The 19,129-nt window shown below is 41.3% G+C and overlaps 1 protein-coding gene and 1 pseudogene across 1 annotated transcript in view; one reads left to right on the forward strand and one right to left on the reverse strand.

Moving 5' to 3' along the window:
• SNTB2 (syntrophin beta 2) overlaps positions 1 to 19,129 on the forward strand; it is a 144,302-nt gene that overhangs the window by 87,747 nt on the left and 37,426 nt on the right. Inside the window, exons 4-5 of the mRNA XM_032156054.2 lie at positions 8,996 to 9,206; positions 15,692 to 15,834. Coding sequence (XP_032011945.1) covers positions 8,996 to 9,206; positions 15,692 to 15,834 — 354 coding nt within the window. The remainder of the gene's footprint in view (positions 1 to 8,995; positions 9,207 to 15,691; positions 15,835 to 19,129) is intronic.
• On the reverse strand, positions 13,122 to 13,757 carry LOC116470285 (zinc finger CCHC-type and RNA-binding motif-containing protein 1-like; annotated as a pseudogene).

Here is a 19,129-nt window from a genome sequence, read left to right on the forward strand (position 1 = left end):
TAGTCATAAAAGCAGTAGAATTACAAGGAATTTGCAAAAAATATGCATAACTTTGGCTATACTCACGGGAATGTGAACATCTGTGTGTCTTGGCAGAAAAAATGTACAGAACCATTAACTAATTAGACCTCAGTTATGAGAGAAGATAGAAGTTAGGAAGATAGGCTTCGTAATGTTGGTCAAGCTACTTGTTTTCCACAAGCCTTGCATTTCCCCTGTATAAAATAAGATTATAGGAGGATTAAATAAGACAATAATTGTAGAATCAGTAAGTTCTCAAGTTATTATTATAGGCATTGTTAGTGTCCTTGTGACCTTAAATAAGTTCCTTAATTTCTCTGTCCCCCTGTTTTCTCTGTAGAATGGACATAATATCTGCTCAACTATGTACTTCAGAATGAGAATAATATCTATAAAATAACTCAAGGCTGGGGGCTCATGCCTGTAATCCCAGCACTTTGGGAGACCGAGGCAGGCGGATCACTTGAGGCCAGGAGTTTGTGACCCTCTTTCTACTAAAAATAACAAAAAATTGCTCAGGCATGGTGGCACACACGTGTAATCCCAGCTACTCAAGAGGCTGAGGCATGAGAATCTCTTGAACCTGGGAGGCGGAGGTTGCAGTGAGCCAAGATTGTGCCACTGCACTCCAGCCTGGACACACCAGGTGAAAGAGTGAGATTCTGTCTCAAAAAGAAATAAAAATAAAATAATAAAATAACTTGGAGCTCATTGGTCCTTAAATTTATCTCAGCTCTGTTAAAGGAAATATCCATTTGTTTATCTGTTTTTTATTGATGGTCACTTGAACAATTTCCAGTGTGGAGTTAGTATTAATAAAGTTACTGAATATTTTTGTACTTTCCTTTTTTTTTTGTTTTCCTTCTGGTTTGAAGGGCTCAGAAACATTTTCATTTCTGTTGGGTAAATTCGTAGGAGTGGAATTGCTGGGTCAAAGGATAGGTGCATGTTTTAGTTTAAAAAAAAAAAAAAAAAAAAAAAACGAGGCCAGGCGTGGTGGCTCACGCCTGTGATCCCAACACTTTGGGAGGCTGAGGTGAGCAGATCACCTGAGGTCAGGAATTCAAGACCAGCCTGACCAACGTGGAGAAACCCCGTCTCTACTAAAAATACAAAGTTAGCCAGACATGGTGGTTCATGCCTGTAATCCCAGCTACTCAGGAGGCTGAGGGAGGAGAATCGCATGAACTCGGTAGGCGGAGGTTGCGGTGAGCTGAGATCGCACCATTACTTACACTCCAGCCTGGGCAACAAGAGTGAAACTCTGTCTCAAAAACAACAACAACAACAAACTGCCAGGCTGGGCACAGTGGCTCATTCCTGTAATCCCAGTACTTTGGGAGGTCGAGGCGGGTGGATCACCTGAGGTCAGGAGTTTGAGACCAGCTGGGCCAACATGGCGAAACCCCATCTCTGCTAAAAAAAAAAAAAAAAAAAAATAGATAAACTGCCACACTTTCTTCCAAAGTAATTGTGCCATTTTCTGTTCATGCCAATATATGAGAGTTTTCATTGCTCCACATCCTCACCAAAAGGTGTCAGTCTTTTTAATATTTACCTTTCTGATGGGTGCATAGTGGAATCTTTTTGTGGCTCATCCTTCATTCTTATCTAAAGCCTTCACTTTCTAAACTAAAAATGTGTTTGATATTAGAGGGAAATACCCTTTTTTCTGCCTTACTACTTTGATTTAGTTTCATAGAGCTGAGAAAAAGTAAAAAGTGCTAATGATCAGAATGAGTAAGTAGAGGGGAAGAGGAGTTTTACTCCCTTCCTCTACCTTGAGTTTTCAAGACCTCACTGGATGCATCTTGATGCATCTGGTAATTATAAGTATTTCATTCTGCAAAACGAACACTTATTAAATAATGATGAAGTCCAAGGAGAGAACATGAGCCCTTTCCTTAGCAATCAGTATTATAGGCAGTGTGAAGTTTAGGAAGAACAAGGTGTTCTTAAACACTCCTTTCAGAAATGTAAATCCGTGTTCTTTGCACTGGTTCACAGTGCCTCAGTCATCTTCACATTGGCAATTTTCCATGTAAAGGGTAAATTTTGCCTTTATAATATGTAAAATTATATGATTATTACTAAGTTGAACACATAAGTTATATCAAAGACTTTGCTAAACAGGAGAAGTAAAGTAAGTTAGACTTACAGAATCCTGTGTACCTAAACACTGATTTGATTCATCTGATCAAAATGTTAATTGCATTTCTCAGAAAATCCTCTGCTTTGACAAGAGGCCAAAACTTCACACATTATAGCTGTCTCCTCTTCTCCCTTGTGGACCCAAATGATTACTGGCAGATTGTCTCCATATTTTTATTAGCAAAGTTTTCACTGGAATTTTCTTTTAAAATAGCAGTAGGCTTTACAAATTACTTTGTCCCCTTTGTCAGTTTTTTTTTTTTTTTTTTTTGAGATGGAGTCTCTGTTGCCCAGGCCAGAGTGCAGTGGCATGATCTTGGCTCACTGCAAGCTCCGCCTCCCGGGTTCATGCCATTCTCCTGCCTCACCCTCCTGAGTAGCTGGGACTACAGGCGCCCGCCACCACGCCCGGCTAATTTTTTGTATTTTTAGTAGAGGCGGGGTTTCACTGTGTTAGCCAGGATGGTCTCGATCTCCTGACCTTGTGATCCATCCACCTTGGCCTCCCAAAGTGCTGGGATTACAGGCGTGAGCCACCGTGCCCGGCCCCCTTTGTCAGTTTTAATGGTTTCTTCAAAGGTGGATTCTTTTGGATCCTAGACTCATCAGTCCTATTTTGGAGCTTCTTTTCTGTTTCTTCTAATTTAATTTTCTATTTCACAATCCCTTTTCAAGAAAAATCACAAAATTTTTCTTTTCATAAAAAACTGATTAACTGGCCAGGCGTTACAAAAACAAAAAACTGGTTAACTGTCAGTGGGAAATAACTTACTGTCTACTATCATCTTTTTTCAGCCCAGTGGTCCCGGCATCTACTTGTGTTTAAACAGGCTTAGTTTTATTTTATAACAGATTTATTTTCCATTCTTCCAGTTATTAATAACTAGGATCTGAGACATCAGGATTTTCAGAACTCAGACTGTGTCAAAGGAGAAATGTCTGAGAGATTGTCCTAGGAATTGTATGATGTGTAAAGACTTTCAGAAGGTGAACATTCTGTCCCTCAAGAAGGATGAACTGATTGCTATCTGTAGTGCTAAGTAGGTCAGTAGGAGGAGTGAAGGAAATTTCTGGTCAAGGTTTTGCAGCTGAACTTTTAGCATGTGCTTAAAAGATGTTATACTGGTTACAGTGCCAAAGCAACTAGATGGAAATAAACAATCCGTCTAGAAAATAGTCAGCCAGATATATTATCTGAAATAAGGACATCATTGCCTCCCCCACCCAGTTTGGTGGGATGAGGCTGATTCTGAATCTTCTGCTAGAATGAGGGTGGGGCAGTCACTGGCCACTCATGGGGAATGCTGACAGGCTTTCAACCATACCATGTAGAGTAAAGCTGCATGCTTTACTCCCACTTCCAGAGGTAACTGGTACCACCGCTTCCCCGGCCTCTTAGGGATTCTCCAACATGGATTGGCTGGGATTTGGCTCTTTCCACTTTTCTTAAGTCAGCTAAGTCATTTAACTCCTCTGTTTACTAGCTTCCAAAATTTTGTTTTAGTCACTCCTCTCCTGTTCTTAGATTTGTAAGATTATGCTTTTAAAAAAATCCCCTCTAGTTTGGTGGTAATTTCTTACATACAACCCCAGAAGCACAATCCATAAAGAAAAAACTGACAACTTGAACTGCTTTAAAATTTAAAACTTCAGCTCTGCAAAAGACACTTAAGAGAATGAAAAGACAAGCCACACATTGGGAAAAAATCTTTACAAAATACATATCCAATAAAAGACTGGTATCCCAAATATACAGAGGGGCCAAGCATGGTGGCTCATGATTGTAATCCTAGCACTTTAGGAGGCCAAGGCAGGAGGGTCACTTGAGCCCAGGAGTTCAAGACCAGCCTGGCAACATAGTGAGACCCCATCTCTACAAAAAAAAAATTTTTTTTTGAAGTAGATGGGTGTGGTGGTGCACACCTGTAGTCCCAGCTAAGTGGGAGGCTGAGGTGGAAGGATCACTTGAGACCTGTATGGTCAAGGCTGCAATGGGCTCTTAGGATGGAAGAATTTCTGCCCAGTAATCTGTGTCCCTACTGATGACTTCTGTGTGTAGTCTCATTCTTCTTGCGTTGAATTAAATCTCACCAGGCCATTTCTGTCTTTATGTAATTCATCTCACATCCCACCATAAAATTATTTTATTATTATTTTTATTTTATTTATTTATTTTTTAGAGGCAGGATCTCCCTTTGTCACCCAGGCTAGAGTACAGTGGTACTCTCATAGCTCACTCTAGCCTCGAACTCCTGTGCTCAAGAGATCCTCCCGCCTCAGCCTCCCTAGTAGCTAGGACTGCAGATGTATATCACCATGCTTGGCTAATAAAAAAAAATTTGAGGGCCATGCACAGTGGCTCACGCCTGTAACCCCAGCACTTTGGGAGGCCGAGGCAGGTGGATCACGAGGTTAGGAGGTCGAAACCATCCTGGCTAACATGGTGAAACCCCGTCTCTACTAAAAATACAAAAAATTAGCCGGGCGTGGTGGCGGGCGCCTGTAGTCCCAGCTACTCTGGAGGCTGAGGCAGAAGAATGGCGTGAACCCAGGAGGCGGAGCTTGCAGTGAGCCGAGATCACGACACCGCACTCCAGCCTAGGCGAAAGAGCGAGACTCCATCTCAAAAAAAAAAAAAGATTTTGTGGGGGCCAGGCATGATGGTTCATGCCTATAATCCCAACACTTTGGGAGGCTGAGGCGGGTGAATCACCTGAGGTCAGGAATTTCAGACCAGCCTGACCAACATGGTGAATCCCCCTCTCTACTAAAGATACAAAAACTAGCAAGGCGTGGTGGCACATGCCTGTAATCCCAGCTACTTGGGAGGCTGAGGCAGGAGAATCACTTAAACCAGGAGGTGGAGGTTGCAGTGAGCTGAGACCGTGCCATTGCACTCCAGCCTGGGCAACAAGAGGTAAACCCTGTCTCAAAAAAAAAAAAAAAATTGGTTGGGGTGCGGGGCGGTGCAGTGGTTCACACCTGTAATCCCAGCACTTTGGGAGGCTGAGGCGGGCGGATCATGAGGTCAGGAGTTCGAGACCAGTCTGGCCAACATAGTGAAACCCCGTCTCTACTAAAAATACGAAAACTAGCCGGGCGCGGTGGCGGGCACCAGTTGTCCCAGCTACTTGGGAGGCTGAAGCAGGAGAATCACTTGAAACCAGAAGGCGGAGGTTGCAGTGAGCCAAAATCGGGCCACTGCACTCTAGCCTGGGTGAAAGAGCGAAACTCCATCTCAAAAAAAAAAAAAAAAAAAAAGTTTTGTAGAGATGGGGTCTCACTTTGTTGCCCAGGCTGGTCTCAAACTCCTGGCCTCAAGTGATTTCCCCACCTCAGCCTCCCAAAGTGTTGGGATTACAGGCATGAGTCACTGTACTTGGCCTAATTTTTTTAAATTGTGGTAAAATACACATAAAATTTCTTAATCGTTTTTAAGTGTACAGGTCAGAGGTGTTAAATATTCATATTTTTGTACAACCAATGTCCAGAAATTTTTCTTCTTGCAAAACTAAAATTCTCTACTAATTTAAAAACTCCCTATTTCACCCTTCCTTCAGCTCCTGGCGCCTACCATTCTGCTTTCTGTGAGTTTGCTTTAGATATTTCATAAAAGTAGGCTCATACGTTATTTCTTCTTTCGTGACTGGCTTATTTTACTTAGTATAATATCCTCAATGTTGATGCATGTTGCAACATGTGTTAGGATTTCTTTCCTTATTAAGGCTGAATAATGCCATTATATGTATATACTACATTTTGTTTATCCATTCATCCATTGATGGACATTTGGGTTGCTTCCACCTTTTGGCTATTGTGAATGATGCTGCTATAAACATGGGTGTACAAATGTCTCATAAAATTATTTTTTAAGTTCATTGTTTTGATCATGTTGCCCTCCTGTTGAGAATTCTAAGTGATTCTATGTTACTAATAGTTACCAGTTAAGGCCAGGCACAGTGGCTCACGCCTGTAATCCTAGCACTTTGGGAGACCAAGGCAGGCGGATCACTTGAGGTCAGGAGTTCGAGACCAGCCTGGCCAACATGGTGAAACCCTGTCTCTACTAAAAATACAAAAATTAGCCAGGCTTGGTGGCGTGTGCCTGTAATCCTAGCTACTTGGGAGGCTGAGGCAGGAGAATCTTTTGAACCCGGGAGGCAGAGGTTTTAGCCGAGATCGTGCAACTGCACTCCAGCCTGGGCAAAGAGTGAGACTCCATCTCAAAAAAAAAAAAAAAAAAAAGTTACCAATTAATATTCAGACCTAACCTGCTATTCAAGACCCTCTAAATTCTGGAACCAAGCTACGTCTTAATATGTTTAGGTATAGAATAGGAAATCAAATAAAGAGCTCATCAGAACTGTATCTAAATAAAAAGCAAATAGCTTAAAACTTGGTATCTAAAGGTTTTCCTCTGAGTAATATGACCTTTCAAATATGGACTTTTCTTAAGCCTTTTGGCTGTTCACAACTCTTATTTTATGTTTCTGTTTTCTAGAACTTTTGTCCTATTTTGCTGTTACCATAGAATTTTGACAGCACATAAGAGATGGATAGACTGATAGGTAGGCCTGGAAGTAGCTAGATGATCTACTTTTTTCATCACTGTATCTCCAGTACCAGTGCCTAGCACAATATTTGGCATATAGTAGGTGGTCAATAAATGTTTATTTAAGAAAGGATAGACCAACCAGAATTCAAATGAAAATGAATATTTGCAATACAAAATATGACAACTTAAAGTATTTGGAATTATAAAGGGTTTAGAAACTGTGACAAAAAGAGCTTCAAAGCAGAAATGCTAGTGTACTTGTAAATTGCTTATCTTTTTGACAAGTGGCATAGAATCTGATGATAGTGCTTTTAGGCAGCAAAAGCTGTCTTCAGAAAATAATGCAAAGAAAACTCTCTCCCTGGTCATTGGCAGTTTGTCAATTTGTAGCCTACCGTGAAAAACACTCCTAATGTTTTTTTTTTGTCCATTTTAAAAGATACATACATACATATACTCACAGCAGAGTATATGTATTAGTCATTTATTTATTTATTTGACTTTTAAAATTCATCTTTGCAAGAACTTTGATTAAAACACAAAACAATATTCAATAGATTGCTTTATAAATAATTTTTTCAATGTATATTTAAAATATTTTAGCTATTTTCTAAAGGTTACTTTTGAAATATAGATTGTTCTTGGTGAGCATTAACTAATACAGAGCAGTCATAGTGTTGATCTCTTAACTATTTTTCTACCATAACTCACTAGAGGTGTAATCATATAAAAGTACCCAAACACAGTTCCAAATTTTCATGAAGAGTAATAATCTTCTGCTAATTTTCTTTTTTCTTTTTCTTTCTTTCTTTTTTTTTTTTTGAGAGGGAGTCTCGCTTTGTTGCCCAGGCTGGAGTGCAGTGGCGCGGTCTTGGCTCACTGCAACCTCCGGCTCCTGGGTTCAAGCAATTCTCCTGCCTCAGCCTCCCGAGTTCAAGCAATTCTCCTGCCTCAGCCTCCCAAGTAGCTAGGGTTACAGGCATGTGCCACCACGCCTGGCTAATTTTTGTATATTTTAGTAGAGATGGGATTTCGCCATGTTGGTCAGGCCGGTCTCAAACTCCTGACTTCAGGTGATCTGCCCATCTCAGCCTCCCAAAGTCTGGGATTACAGGCGTGAGCCACCATGCCTGGCCGCTAATTTTCTATTTATTTCACATAATGTAAATTTCAGTTCATTATATGGCAGTATACCTTTTTAAGCTGGCACTACTTTATACCAGAATTTCCTAAATGTTTAAAAGGGTATCAGTTCCTTCTTTATAGTGTGCCTATGTGGTTCAGCAAGCATGCTTTTCATTTCTTAGACATAGAAATTAAGGCAAAGTGATCTACTGTAGACTCTACAGTAGGTTCCCTCAGCTTATTACATTAACACTGAAATGACAGATCCAGCAGGTGGTGTTTCTTTTTTTAATTTTTTCTCAGGTTCAGTAACTAGCCCAAGTTGGTCTTTCTGATTTTTTTTTTTTTTTTTTTTTTTTTTTTTTTTTTTTTGAGACAGAGTTTCGCTCTGTCACCCAGGCTGGATCTCGGATCACTGCAGCCTCCACCTCCCTGGTTCAAACAGTTCTACCTCAGCCTCCCCAGTAGCTGGGATTACAGGCGCACACCCCAACGCCTGGCTAAATTTTTTGTATTTTTGGTAGAGTCAGGGTTTCACTGTGTTGGCCAGATTGGCCTCAAACTACAGATCTCAGGCAATCCGCCTGCCTTGGCCTCCCAAAGTGCTGAGATTACAGGAGTGAGCCACCGTGCCTGGCCTCTGATTTTCATCTTTCCATATGTTGTTTTCTTTGGAATTGGACTCTAGGGGATTAAGACAAAGTATCTTTTTTTTTTTTTTTTGAGACGGAGTCTCGCTCTGTCGCCCAGGCTAGAGTGCAGTGGTGTGATCTTGGCTCACTGCAACCTCTGCCTCCCGGGTTCAAGCGATTCTTCTGCCTCAGCCTCCTGAGTAGCTGGGATTACAGGTACCCACCACCATGCCTGGCTAATTTTTTATATTTTAGCAGAGATGGGGTTTCACCGTGTTGCCCAGGCTGGTCTCGAACTCCTGAGCTTAGGCAATCCGCCTGTCTTGGCCTCCCAAAGTGCTAGTATTACAGGCGTGAGCCACCGTGCCCAGCTGAGAAAGTATCTTTATTTGAGTATACAAATTTATTTGAAGAATGCAAAATTAAAATAGATTTGCAGTTATGTATTTTAAACCTGGCAGGTTTGGTGACTTCTGTCCTAGCTCACTTTTTTTTTTCTTTTTCCACACAGATTGATAGAGCTACATTCTCCTGATAGCAGGAACACGTTGATCCTACGCTGCAAAGATACAGCCACAGCACACTCCTGGTTCGTAGCTATCCACACCAACATAATGGCTCTCCTCCCACAGGTGTTGGCTGAACTCAACGCCATGCTTGGGGCAACCAGTACAGCAGGAGGCAGTAAAGAGGTCAAGCATATTGCCTGGCTGGCAGAACAGGTAGGCTGGGAGGCAGGGCAGAGTATCACCTGGTTAGCATTCAGTGCCAGGATGGTTCCTCATTTAATATATCTGTAATACTTACCATGCAGTTAGGTCCTGGATATCTAGCTTGCAGATCTTTTGTTTTTCGGCCTTTTGTTTCACCTCCTTTTTTCTCCTTTGACCTTTGGCTGTTTGTTGCTAATTATCCACTCAACCAGAAGTAGCTGACATAGTAATCACTATCATACTATTACTAAAAAGAAGTTCTTATTACCATCTCTATCATTAATGACAGAGGATAATTTTCATGATTTTAGATCAGGGTCAGCTAACTTTTTCTGTAAAGGGCAAGATAGCATCACAACTACTTGACTCTTCTGTTGTAGCAAGACAACTGTCATAGGCAATAGGAAAATGAACAGGTGTGACTGCGTTTCAGTAAAACTTCATTTACAAAAACAAGTAAACTGGTGGTTGGCTGGATCTGGCCCAAGGGTCATAGTGTCCCAACCCTTGTTCCCTACTGGAAGAGCTTCTAGGGGCAGCAGGCTGTAGTTGATTCCCCTGCTCTGGGAAAAGTATAAAATATACAAAATATTTTACAATTAGACAGAGGCACATTTGTCTTCCATAACTGAAAAGTGAAAAAAAAAAAGAGAAACAAGAAAGCCTGAGTGGATGTTGAGTGAAAGGAAAAGAAGAACTTGAAAACCCAAGTTATTTTAGATCCCAGGTTTGACAAAAGGAGAGTAAAAGTTCTATGTGACATTATGTTATATCTTTTTTTCTTCACCATCAACTAGGCTAGAGGGGCTTGAAAAAAAAGGACTGGACTAGGGGGTTCGGAGATGAGTGTTTAAGTGCTAGCTCTGTTTTTCACTGCTTTTGAGTCTTTTCGAAACTTACGTTTTGAATCCTAGTTGTGCGTGCAGAGGGCCAGGGAGTGGACTAAATAACTGGTTTCCAAAAAAGCAGAATCGGCACAGGAAGGATTTTGTTCTTTCATTTTTGATTTTTTTTTTTTCAAGTATAGTTTCCCACTGGTTCCCACCCTCCGTCCCAACATAGTTCTAACTTTTTTAAGTTGAGGTTGATTTTATTTATTTGAGGAGGATATTGTCCCCAAAACAGTTCTGATGTGGTAGGTCTGTGGTGGTGCCTGGTGATCTTGGTGGTACCAAGTAATTGTGGAATTGAGGAGCCACTTTTGGTCACCAGTGAGGGTAATTTTTTTATTTAATTTTTTGCCTCTTCTCAACTTTTTATGAACATTTCAAATAAAATTATAATAAATGAGAATGTAATATTAGTACAGTGATCATTTCTATAAGGCATAATTAGAATAAATAATGAATGAAAGTCATGGTATAAGTACTTATGACTTTGAAAATTTTAACATTTTAGTTGTATTTATCATTGTTTGTGTATTTTATATGCTAGTTGAAAAACTGAATTGAATGGTAATTGTTCTGTGCTTTTGGCATTGTTCAAAATCCTCATGATTTTAAAAAGGTAACACATTCACGTGATTGAAAAATCAAACAAAAAATTAATGGGTGAAAAGTCTTGCCCTCATTACCGTTACCTATCCACCTGTTATGCCCTTTGCCCTGGAAAGGTAGCAACTCTTATTCCTTTCTATTGAATCTTTTGAGAGTTTCTTTATGCAAATAGAAAGAAAATATGAGGCAGGGTGTGGTAGCTCATACGTGTAAAACCAACACTTTGGGAGGCTGAGGTGGGAGGATCGCTTAAGACCAGGAGTTTGAGACCAACCTGGTCAATATGGCAAAACTCCATCTGTACAAAAAATTTAAAAATAAAAAATGAGCTGGGTGTGGTGGCATGCACCTGTGTCCTTTCACACATGCACTGTCCAGATCCTTTGGCCCCTATGTCCAGGTAGATCAGATAAGGATATCAACATTATCTGCATATATTCAGTTCTTAAGTTTCTGACAGCAAATAGTAAAACTTTGGTTAGTAAGGGATTTATCCAAAGGTTCACATCAGTTCCTAAGTTTGGATAGTGACAGTTCAGTGGGTAGGGGATATTTCTTTTTTTTTTTTTTTTGTCATGGAGTCTCTCTCTGTCGCCCAGGCTGGAGTGCGGTGGCGCGATCTTGGCTCACTACAAGCTCTGCCTCCCGGGTCGTTGATACTAATTTTTATGTGACTGATTTTACCCTTTAACTGGTTATATTGGTTTTTGTTTTTTTGTTTGTTTTGTTTAATTTCCATGTTCACAGTGTTGTTTTTCTTTTAATTGGCAAATAATTATGTATATTTATGGGATATGGGATAATGTTTTGATAACTGTATACATTGTGGAATGCTCAAATCAGGCTAATTAACATATCCATCACCTCAAATATTTATCATTCTTTGTGGTAAAAACATTTAAAGTTTTTTATTTTAATGTATTTTGAAATATACAATTTATTTTTTTGAAATGAGGTCTCACTCTGTCGCCCAGGCTACCGGAGTGCAGTGGTGCAATCTCGGCTCACTGCAACCTCTGCCTCCCAAGTTCAAGCAATTCCCCTGCCTCAGCCTCCCAAGCAGCTGGGATTACAGGCACATGCCACCATGCCCAGCTAATTTTTGTATTTTTAGTAGAGATGGGGCTTCACCATGTTGGCCAGGCTGGTGTTGAACTCCTGACCTCAGGTCATCCAGCCGCCTCAGCCTCCCAAAGTGCTGGGATCCGGCCAATACATTATTATTAACTATAGTCACCATACTATGCAAAAGATTACCAGAATTTATTCATCCTGTTTAATTGAAACTTTGTATCATTTGACCAACATCTCACTTTCCCCATCCACCCCTTATCCCAGCCTCTAGGAACTACCATTCCATTCTACTTTTTTTTTTTTTGAGACAGAGTCTCATTCTTTCACCTGGGCTGGAGTGCAGTGGTATAATCATGGCTCAGTGCAGCCTCAACCTCCTGGGCCCAAGCAGTCTTCCCACTTCAGTCTCCTGAGTAGCTAGGACTACAGGCACGTACCACCACACCAGGCTAATTTTAAAATTATTTTTTGTAGAGAGAGGATCTCACTGTGTTGCCCAGGCTGGTCTCAAACTCCTGGGCCCAAGTGATCTTCCCACCTTAGCCTCCCAAAGTGCTGGGATTACAGGCATGAGCCATTGTGCCTGGCCTGGGTATGTCCTTTTTTTTTTGAGATGGAGTTTCGCTCTTGTTGCCCAGGCTGGAGTGCAATGGTGCAATCTTGGCTCACTACTATCTCCGCCTCCCGGGTTCAAGCGATTCTCATGCCTCAGCCTCTTAAGTAGCTGGGATTACAGGTGTGTGCCACCATGCTCAGTTAATTTTGTATTTTTAGTAGAGACGGGGTTTCACCATGTTGGTCAGGCTGGTCTTGAACTCCTGACCTCAAGTGATCCACCTGCCTCGGCCTCCCCAAGTGCTGGGATTACAGGCGTGAGCCACCGCACCCTGCCGGTTATATTCTTAAAAGGAAATTTTTTTGAGTCCACCAAATGGAGGACGTGTTATCTATTAAATGAGTTTTTTTGAGCATTTGAGTATTTTTTTTAACTTTGTTTGCCAAGACTTTTTAATTTTAGTGATATATACAGAATAAATATAATTTTTTTTTTTTTTTTTTTTGCGGCAGAGTCTCACTCGCCCAGGCTGGAGTGCAGTGGTACAATCTCGGCTCACTGTAAGCTCCGCCTCCTGGGTTCACGCCATTCTCCTGCCTCAGCCTCCCCAGTAGCTGGGACTACAGGCGCCCGCCACCACGCTGGCTAATTTTTTGTATTTTTAGTAGAGACAGGGTTTCACCATGTTAGCCAGGATGGTCTCGATCTGCTGACCTCGTGATCTGCCCGCCTCGGGCTCCCAAAGTGCTGGGATTACAGGCGTGAGCCACCGTGCCCGGCCAATAAATGTAATTTTAATCACTTAAGTTCTTCCTTATCACTGAAATATGTGCTTTTCTTTATTCTTGAACGTCTTGAATCATCTGATGTTGAGGGACCTCCTGAACTGGATTTTCTTTTTTTCTTCTTCCTCAGTTTTGGCTTGCTGGAATGCTGTGGCATAAGGCTGTCAAAGAGTAGGATTCTCCCCTTAATCTTCACTGTCTTCTACTTCTTCAGTTTCTTCTACTGGTTCAGGAACTTTCTTTTTTTTCTTTCTTCTTTGGAGGTTCACGTTCTTCAAGCATATTTTTCGGACAGGCGTAACTTAGGTGTCCACTTTTCCCACAGACATAACACTTAGATTCATCAAGGTAGTTCTCTGCCTTTGGGTGAACTCAGCTACTCTTCTGTTGTCAATAGTGCTGCTTGTTTTTATCACTCTACCAAATAACCGTTGTTTATTGCCCTAGTACTGTTTTGTGCAGAGTATTTTATCCAAAAATAAAATAAATGCAACCTCTTTACTCTTCCTGGTATCTTTATATTTCATTATAGTAACCTTTACAACTTTGCCATGCTTGGAAAATACGCAGTATAAGTCATTATTTGTCAGGGAACGGGCGAGGTGGATACATGCTCTGTGCTTTTACTTGGAGCCAACTCACCACTCATGTCTTCAGGTGGGGCAGACCCAGGAGACCAGAAGAGCGAGAGCCGTCGGCTTAGCTGGGGCTAAATCCTGACTTTTTTGCCCCTCACAATGGCCTTGGCATCACATGTCCTGGGAAGGGTCAGGTGCAGAGACAAGATAGTAGCAGCAGCAGTGCCTCTTCACGACTGTGGGAGACCCAGGCCTGGGTGTTAATTAGAAAAGCCAAAGGCCAGGTACAGTGGCTCATGCCTGTAAGCGCAGCTTTTGGGAGGCGGGAGAGAGGAAGGCTCGAGCCCAGGAATTCAAGACCAGCCTAGGTAACAAAGTGAGACCCCATCTCTACACAAAAGTTTTTTAAAAATTAGCTAGGAGAGATGGTGGGCACCTGTGGTCCCAGCTATTCGAGGGGTTAAGATGAGAGAATCACATGATCCCAGGAGGTCGAGGCTGCAGTGAGTCTTGTGAGCCTGCAGTGAGTGTTTGTGCTACTGCTCTCTAGCCTGGGGGACAGAGTAAGACCCTGTCTCAAAACAAAACAAAACAAAACAGCTGGGCACAGTGGCTCACGCCTATAATCCCAGCACTTTGGGAGGCTGAGGCAGGCACATCATGAGGTTAGGAGATCGAGACCATCCTGGCTAACACAGTGAAACCCCCTCTGTACTAAAATACAAAAAATTAGCCAGGCGTGGTGAATCGTGATCTGTGTTTTAAAAAATACGATAGGTGGGCCAGGCACGGTGGCTCATGCCTGTAATCCCAGCACTTTGGGAGGCCAAGGCAGGTGGATCATGAGGTCAGGAGATTGAGACCATCCCAGCCAACATGGTGAAACCTCGTCTCTACTAAAAATACAAAAGTTAGCTGAGCGTGGTGGCGCACACTTGTAGTCCCAGCTACTCGGGAGGCTGAGGCAGGAGAATTGCTTGAACTCAGGAGGTGAAGGTTGCAGTGAGCCACGATTGTGCCGCTGCACTCCAGCCTGGCGACAGAGCGAGACTGTCTCAAAAAAAAAAGACATTAACAGATTACATTGCACAAAATAAGAGAGTTGTGTTATTTGGAAAATATTGTATTCAACTATCTATGTATATGTATATTGGGTTGCAATGTAAACTATATTTCTTATTGTAAGTCTTGATCAAAAACTTTGATGTCGGGCCAGGCGTGGTGGCTCATGCTTGTAATCCCAGCACTTTGGGAGGCCGAGGCGGGCAGATCATGAGGTCAGGAGATCGAGACCATGGTGAAACCCCGTCTCTACTAAAAATACAAAAAATTAGCCGGGCGTGGTGGCGGGCGCCTGTAGTCCCAGCTACTCGGAGAGGCTGAGGCAGGAGAATGGCGTGAACCCGGGAGGCGGAGCTTGCAGTGAGCCAAGATTGCGCCACTGCACTCCAGCCTGGGTGACAAAGCAAGACTCTGTCTCAAAAAAAAAAAAAAAAAGAAAAGAAAAAACAAAAAAAAACTTTGATGTTTAGATTATACAGACTTATTTGGTAGTAGGAGTTTCTGTCCTATGTTTAGAAGATATTACACATCAGACATTCTGAAACTTATAATTTTGAACATATTACTATATATTTAATCACAATTGACAATATTGGCCAGACGTGTGGCTCACACCTGTAATCCCAGCACTTTGGGAAGCCGAGTGAGACCTTATCTCAAAAAAAGAAAAAACAGAATTGGCAATGTTCGGTTATTATGGAATGGGGAAAAACTATGTTGTATCACTAGATAATGTTTATAGCTCTAATACACACACCACTTTATACCTCCCAGTGGAGAGTCACTAACGGTGTAAACTTGGTGAGATGTTTCCTGTATGTCAAGTCCATCAGGTTGGGAAAACAAAATGGAGACCCATTGTGTTAGGCCATCATTGAAGGAACTTTTACAAAGACATATGATTATAGTTAGCCCTGATTTCTGAATTTTTCCATTGTAACAGGCAAAACTAGATGGTGGAAGACAGCAATGGAGACCTGTCCTCATGGCTGTGACTGAGAAGGATTTGCTGCTCTATGACTGTATGCCGTGGACAAGAGATGCCTGGGCATCACCATGCCACAGCTACCCACTTGTTGCCACAAGGTAAGTAAGACTAAAGATAAGGAAGTAAAATATTTATCCTACTCTAAATCTACAAAAGAATTTTAAAGTGAATTCTGTTATCTTAGGTGCCTAAAAGAGCACGTAAGTAGTGGATATAGTTGATGCAGACAAAAATTTTTTCTTTTACAACCTTATTGATCATTTTGCAGCTCCTGGCTCAGAATAAATTGTTTTTATCATGAGCGTTTTTGTGTGTACCTTTTAAGTTGTCAAAGGAACTTCCTAACGGTTCCCTTTCAAGACTTGCTTAGTCATGAAGATTATAGGGGTTTTTTTTCTTTATTTTATTGACTGTGACTAGAAAACCACTGAAACTGTGGCAGCCTTTTGACTGAGTGATGAAACAGTACCAGAATGTGGTACTGTGGATAAACCACATAACTCAGCCAAAATATTCTTCAACTTCTCTTTCTAATGTAAGAACACATCATTTTGATTCTATGAAATAAACATTGATTTGACCTGAAGCCACAGGGTGTTTCTAGCATTCTAGATATGGAGGGCTGAAAGGGAAAATAATAGAGAAATTTAGACTTGGGAGCCAAGGTGTCTTAAGGGATCATAACTGTGAAACTAGAAAACATATCCAAATTCAAATTTTTTGGACTTACAAAAGAATCAGGTGTTGATATAACTCAAAAACTACACATTAAAGAAGAGCTCCAGTAGTCAAAAGAGCTAAATGATGAAACTATCTGGAATATCCCAGTGGGAATAGTGGGGATTTCCTGCTTTGAGGAGACAAAGATTCATGTAAAGCAGAGTATTCTTTGCATTACAGGAAAAGTTTCACTTTAAAAGATTTCCTTTAACTTGCCACATGTATTATTCTTCCCTTACATATATTATTCTTTTTATAAAAAATATAATTTTCACATGGCCTTCCAGTAGTATCTCCGTAATTTAGAGCTGGATCTCCTAGATCACAGAATGAAATAAAGGATTTGCTGAGCCTCAGTATTAGGGAGGTGTGCCCTCATTAATTCCTTCAAGACAGAATAGTCCTGCAGAAAGACTGAATTATCAGTTTCTTTTTTAAAAAAAATAAGATATACACTATTGTTTATTGTAAATTTCTTAATATTTGGTTTTTTAAATCCCCACTAAATTATAACCTCCTCGAAGTCAAGAACTCTTAGTCATCTCAGCACTTCCCACAATGCTTTGCGTGTAGTAGGCCATCAATAAATCTTAGTTGAATTAAATTCTTTACTTAAGTTATAGTTTCTCTGTCATGGTTACATTAGGAACCTGACAGTAATTCTACAAAAATATGTGACCATGTCTTAGTAATTATAATTAGAGCAATTATTTATATTTTCCAAAGATTTAGAGTTTAGGAATATGGTTGTGGAGATCCTTAAGTTTAAATTTTGTAGAATCAGCTTACACTTTGGTTCTGATCATAGAATGCAAGGAGGGTAGCTTCATTCTTTTTTAAAATGTGTGCACCTGGAAGCATGAAGCAGAAATTTTACCACATTCCATAGATGAGCTTTTGTTTAATACTAGAAATTATAATGCCATAAGCAAATAATTTCTTGGCTATAGAGTAGATTAGGCGTGGACCACCAAAGCACTTTGGTACTAAAGAAGGAGATGGGGTGGTGTATGTACTGTCAGTGGTATTAATTTGCAAGTGGGGAAAAGATATAGACAAGATTTAAGAGCTAAAACTATAAAACTCGTAGAATAAAATATAGTAACTGATCTTCATGACTTTGGGTTAAGCAGAGTCTTCTCAGATATGATACCAAAAGCACAGTTAACAAGAGAAAAAGATAAATTGGACTTTAAGAAACTTAAAAGCTCTTGTGCTTCAAATGTCACCATCAAGAAAGTGAAAAAATAACTCACAGAATGGGAGAAAATATTTGAAAATCATATATCTGAGGAGACTTGTATCTAGAATATATAAAGAATTCTTGGCCGGGCATGGTGGCTCACATCTGTAATCCTAGCACTTTGGGAGACCGAGGCAGGCCTATCATCTGAGGTCAGGAGTTCAAGACCAGGCTGACCAACATGGCAAAACCCCATCTCTACTAAAAATATAAAAATTAGCCAGTGTGATGTTGCACACCTGTAATTCCAGCTACTCGGGAGGCTGAGGCAGGAGGATTGCCTGGGTATGGGAGGCAGAGGTTGCTGTGAGCTGAGATTGCACCACTGCACTCCAGCCTGGGTGACAGAGTGAGACTCTGTCTCAAAAACAAACAAACAAACAAAAAAGAGATAATTATTCCAAGTCAGTAATGAAAAGATAAATTACCCAATTAAGAAATGGGGCTGGGCTCAGTGGCTCACGCCTGTAATCGCAACACTTTGGGAGGCCAAGGCAGGTGGATCACCTGAGGTCAGGAGCTCAAGACCAGCCTGACCAACATGGTGAAACCCCTTCCCTACTAAAAATACAAAAATTAGCCAGGCATGGTGGTGTGGACTGTAATCCCAACTACTTGGGAGGCTGAGGCAGGAGAATTGCTTGAACACAGAGATGAAGGTTGCAGTGAACTGAAATCTCACCACTGCACTCCAGCCTAGGCGACAGAGCGAGGCTCCATCTCAAAAAAAAAAAAAAGAAATGGGAAAATGATATGAATAGATATTTGTCCAAAGAAGATATACAAATGGCCGGGCTGGGCGCGGTGGCTCACGCTTGTAATCCCAGCACTTTGGGAGGCCGAGGCGGGCGGATCACAAGGTCAGGAGATCGAGACCACGGTGAAACCCCGTCTCTACCAAAAATACAAAAAATTAGCCGGGCGTGGTGGCGGGCGCCTGTAGTCCCAGCTACTCGGAGAGGCTGAGGCAGGAGAATGGCGTGAACCTGGGAAGCGGAGGTTGCAGTGAGCCGAGATCGCGCCACTGCACTCCAGCCTGGGCGACAGAGCAAGACTCCGTCTCAAAAAAAAAAAAAAAAAAACAAATGGCCAATAAGAACATGAGAAGATGTTCAGCATCCTTAGCCATCAGGGAAATGCAAATCAAAACCGCAGTGAGATATCATTTCCCACCCACTGGGATGGCTATAATTAAAAAGACAGATAAAATAAAAAGTGTGAACAATGACGTGGAGAAAATGGAATCTTCATACACTGCTGGTGAGAATGTAAAATGTATACTTGCTGTGCAAGGCAGTCTGGCAGTTTCTCAAAACCTAAACATAGAGTCACCCTGTGACCCACAATTCCATTCCTAAGTTATGCCCAAGAGTAATGAAAACTTACGTCCACATCAAAACTTATATATGACTGTTCATAGTAGCATTATT

This window comes from Hylobates moloch, unplaced genomic scaffold, assembly GCF_009828535.3.
Source record: "Hylobates moloch isolate HMO894 unplaced genomic scaffold, HMol_V3 SCAFFOLD_6, whole genome shotgun sequence".
Taxonomy (NCBI): Eukaryota; Metazoa; Chordata; class Mammalia; order Primates; family Hylobatidae; genus Hylobates; species Hylobates moloch.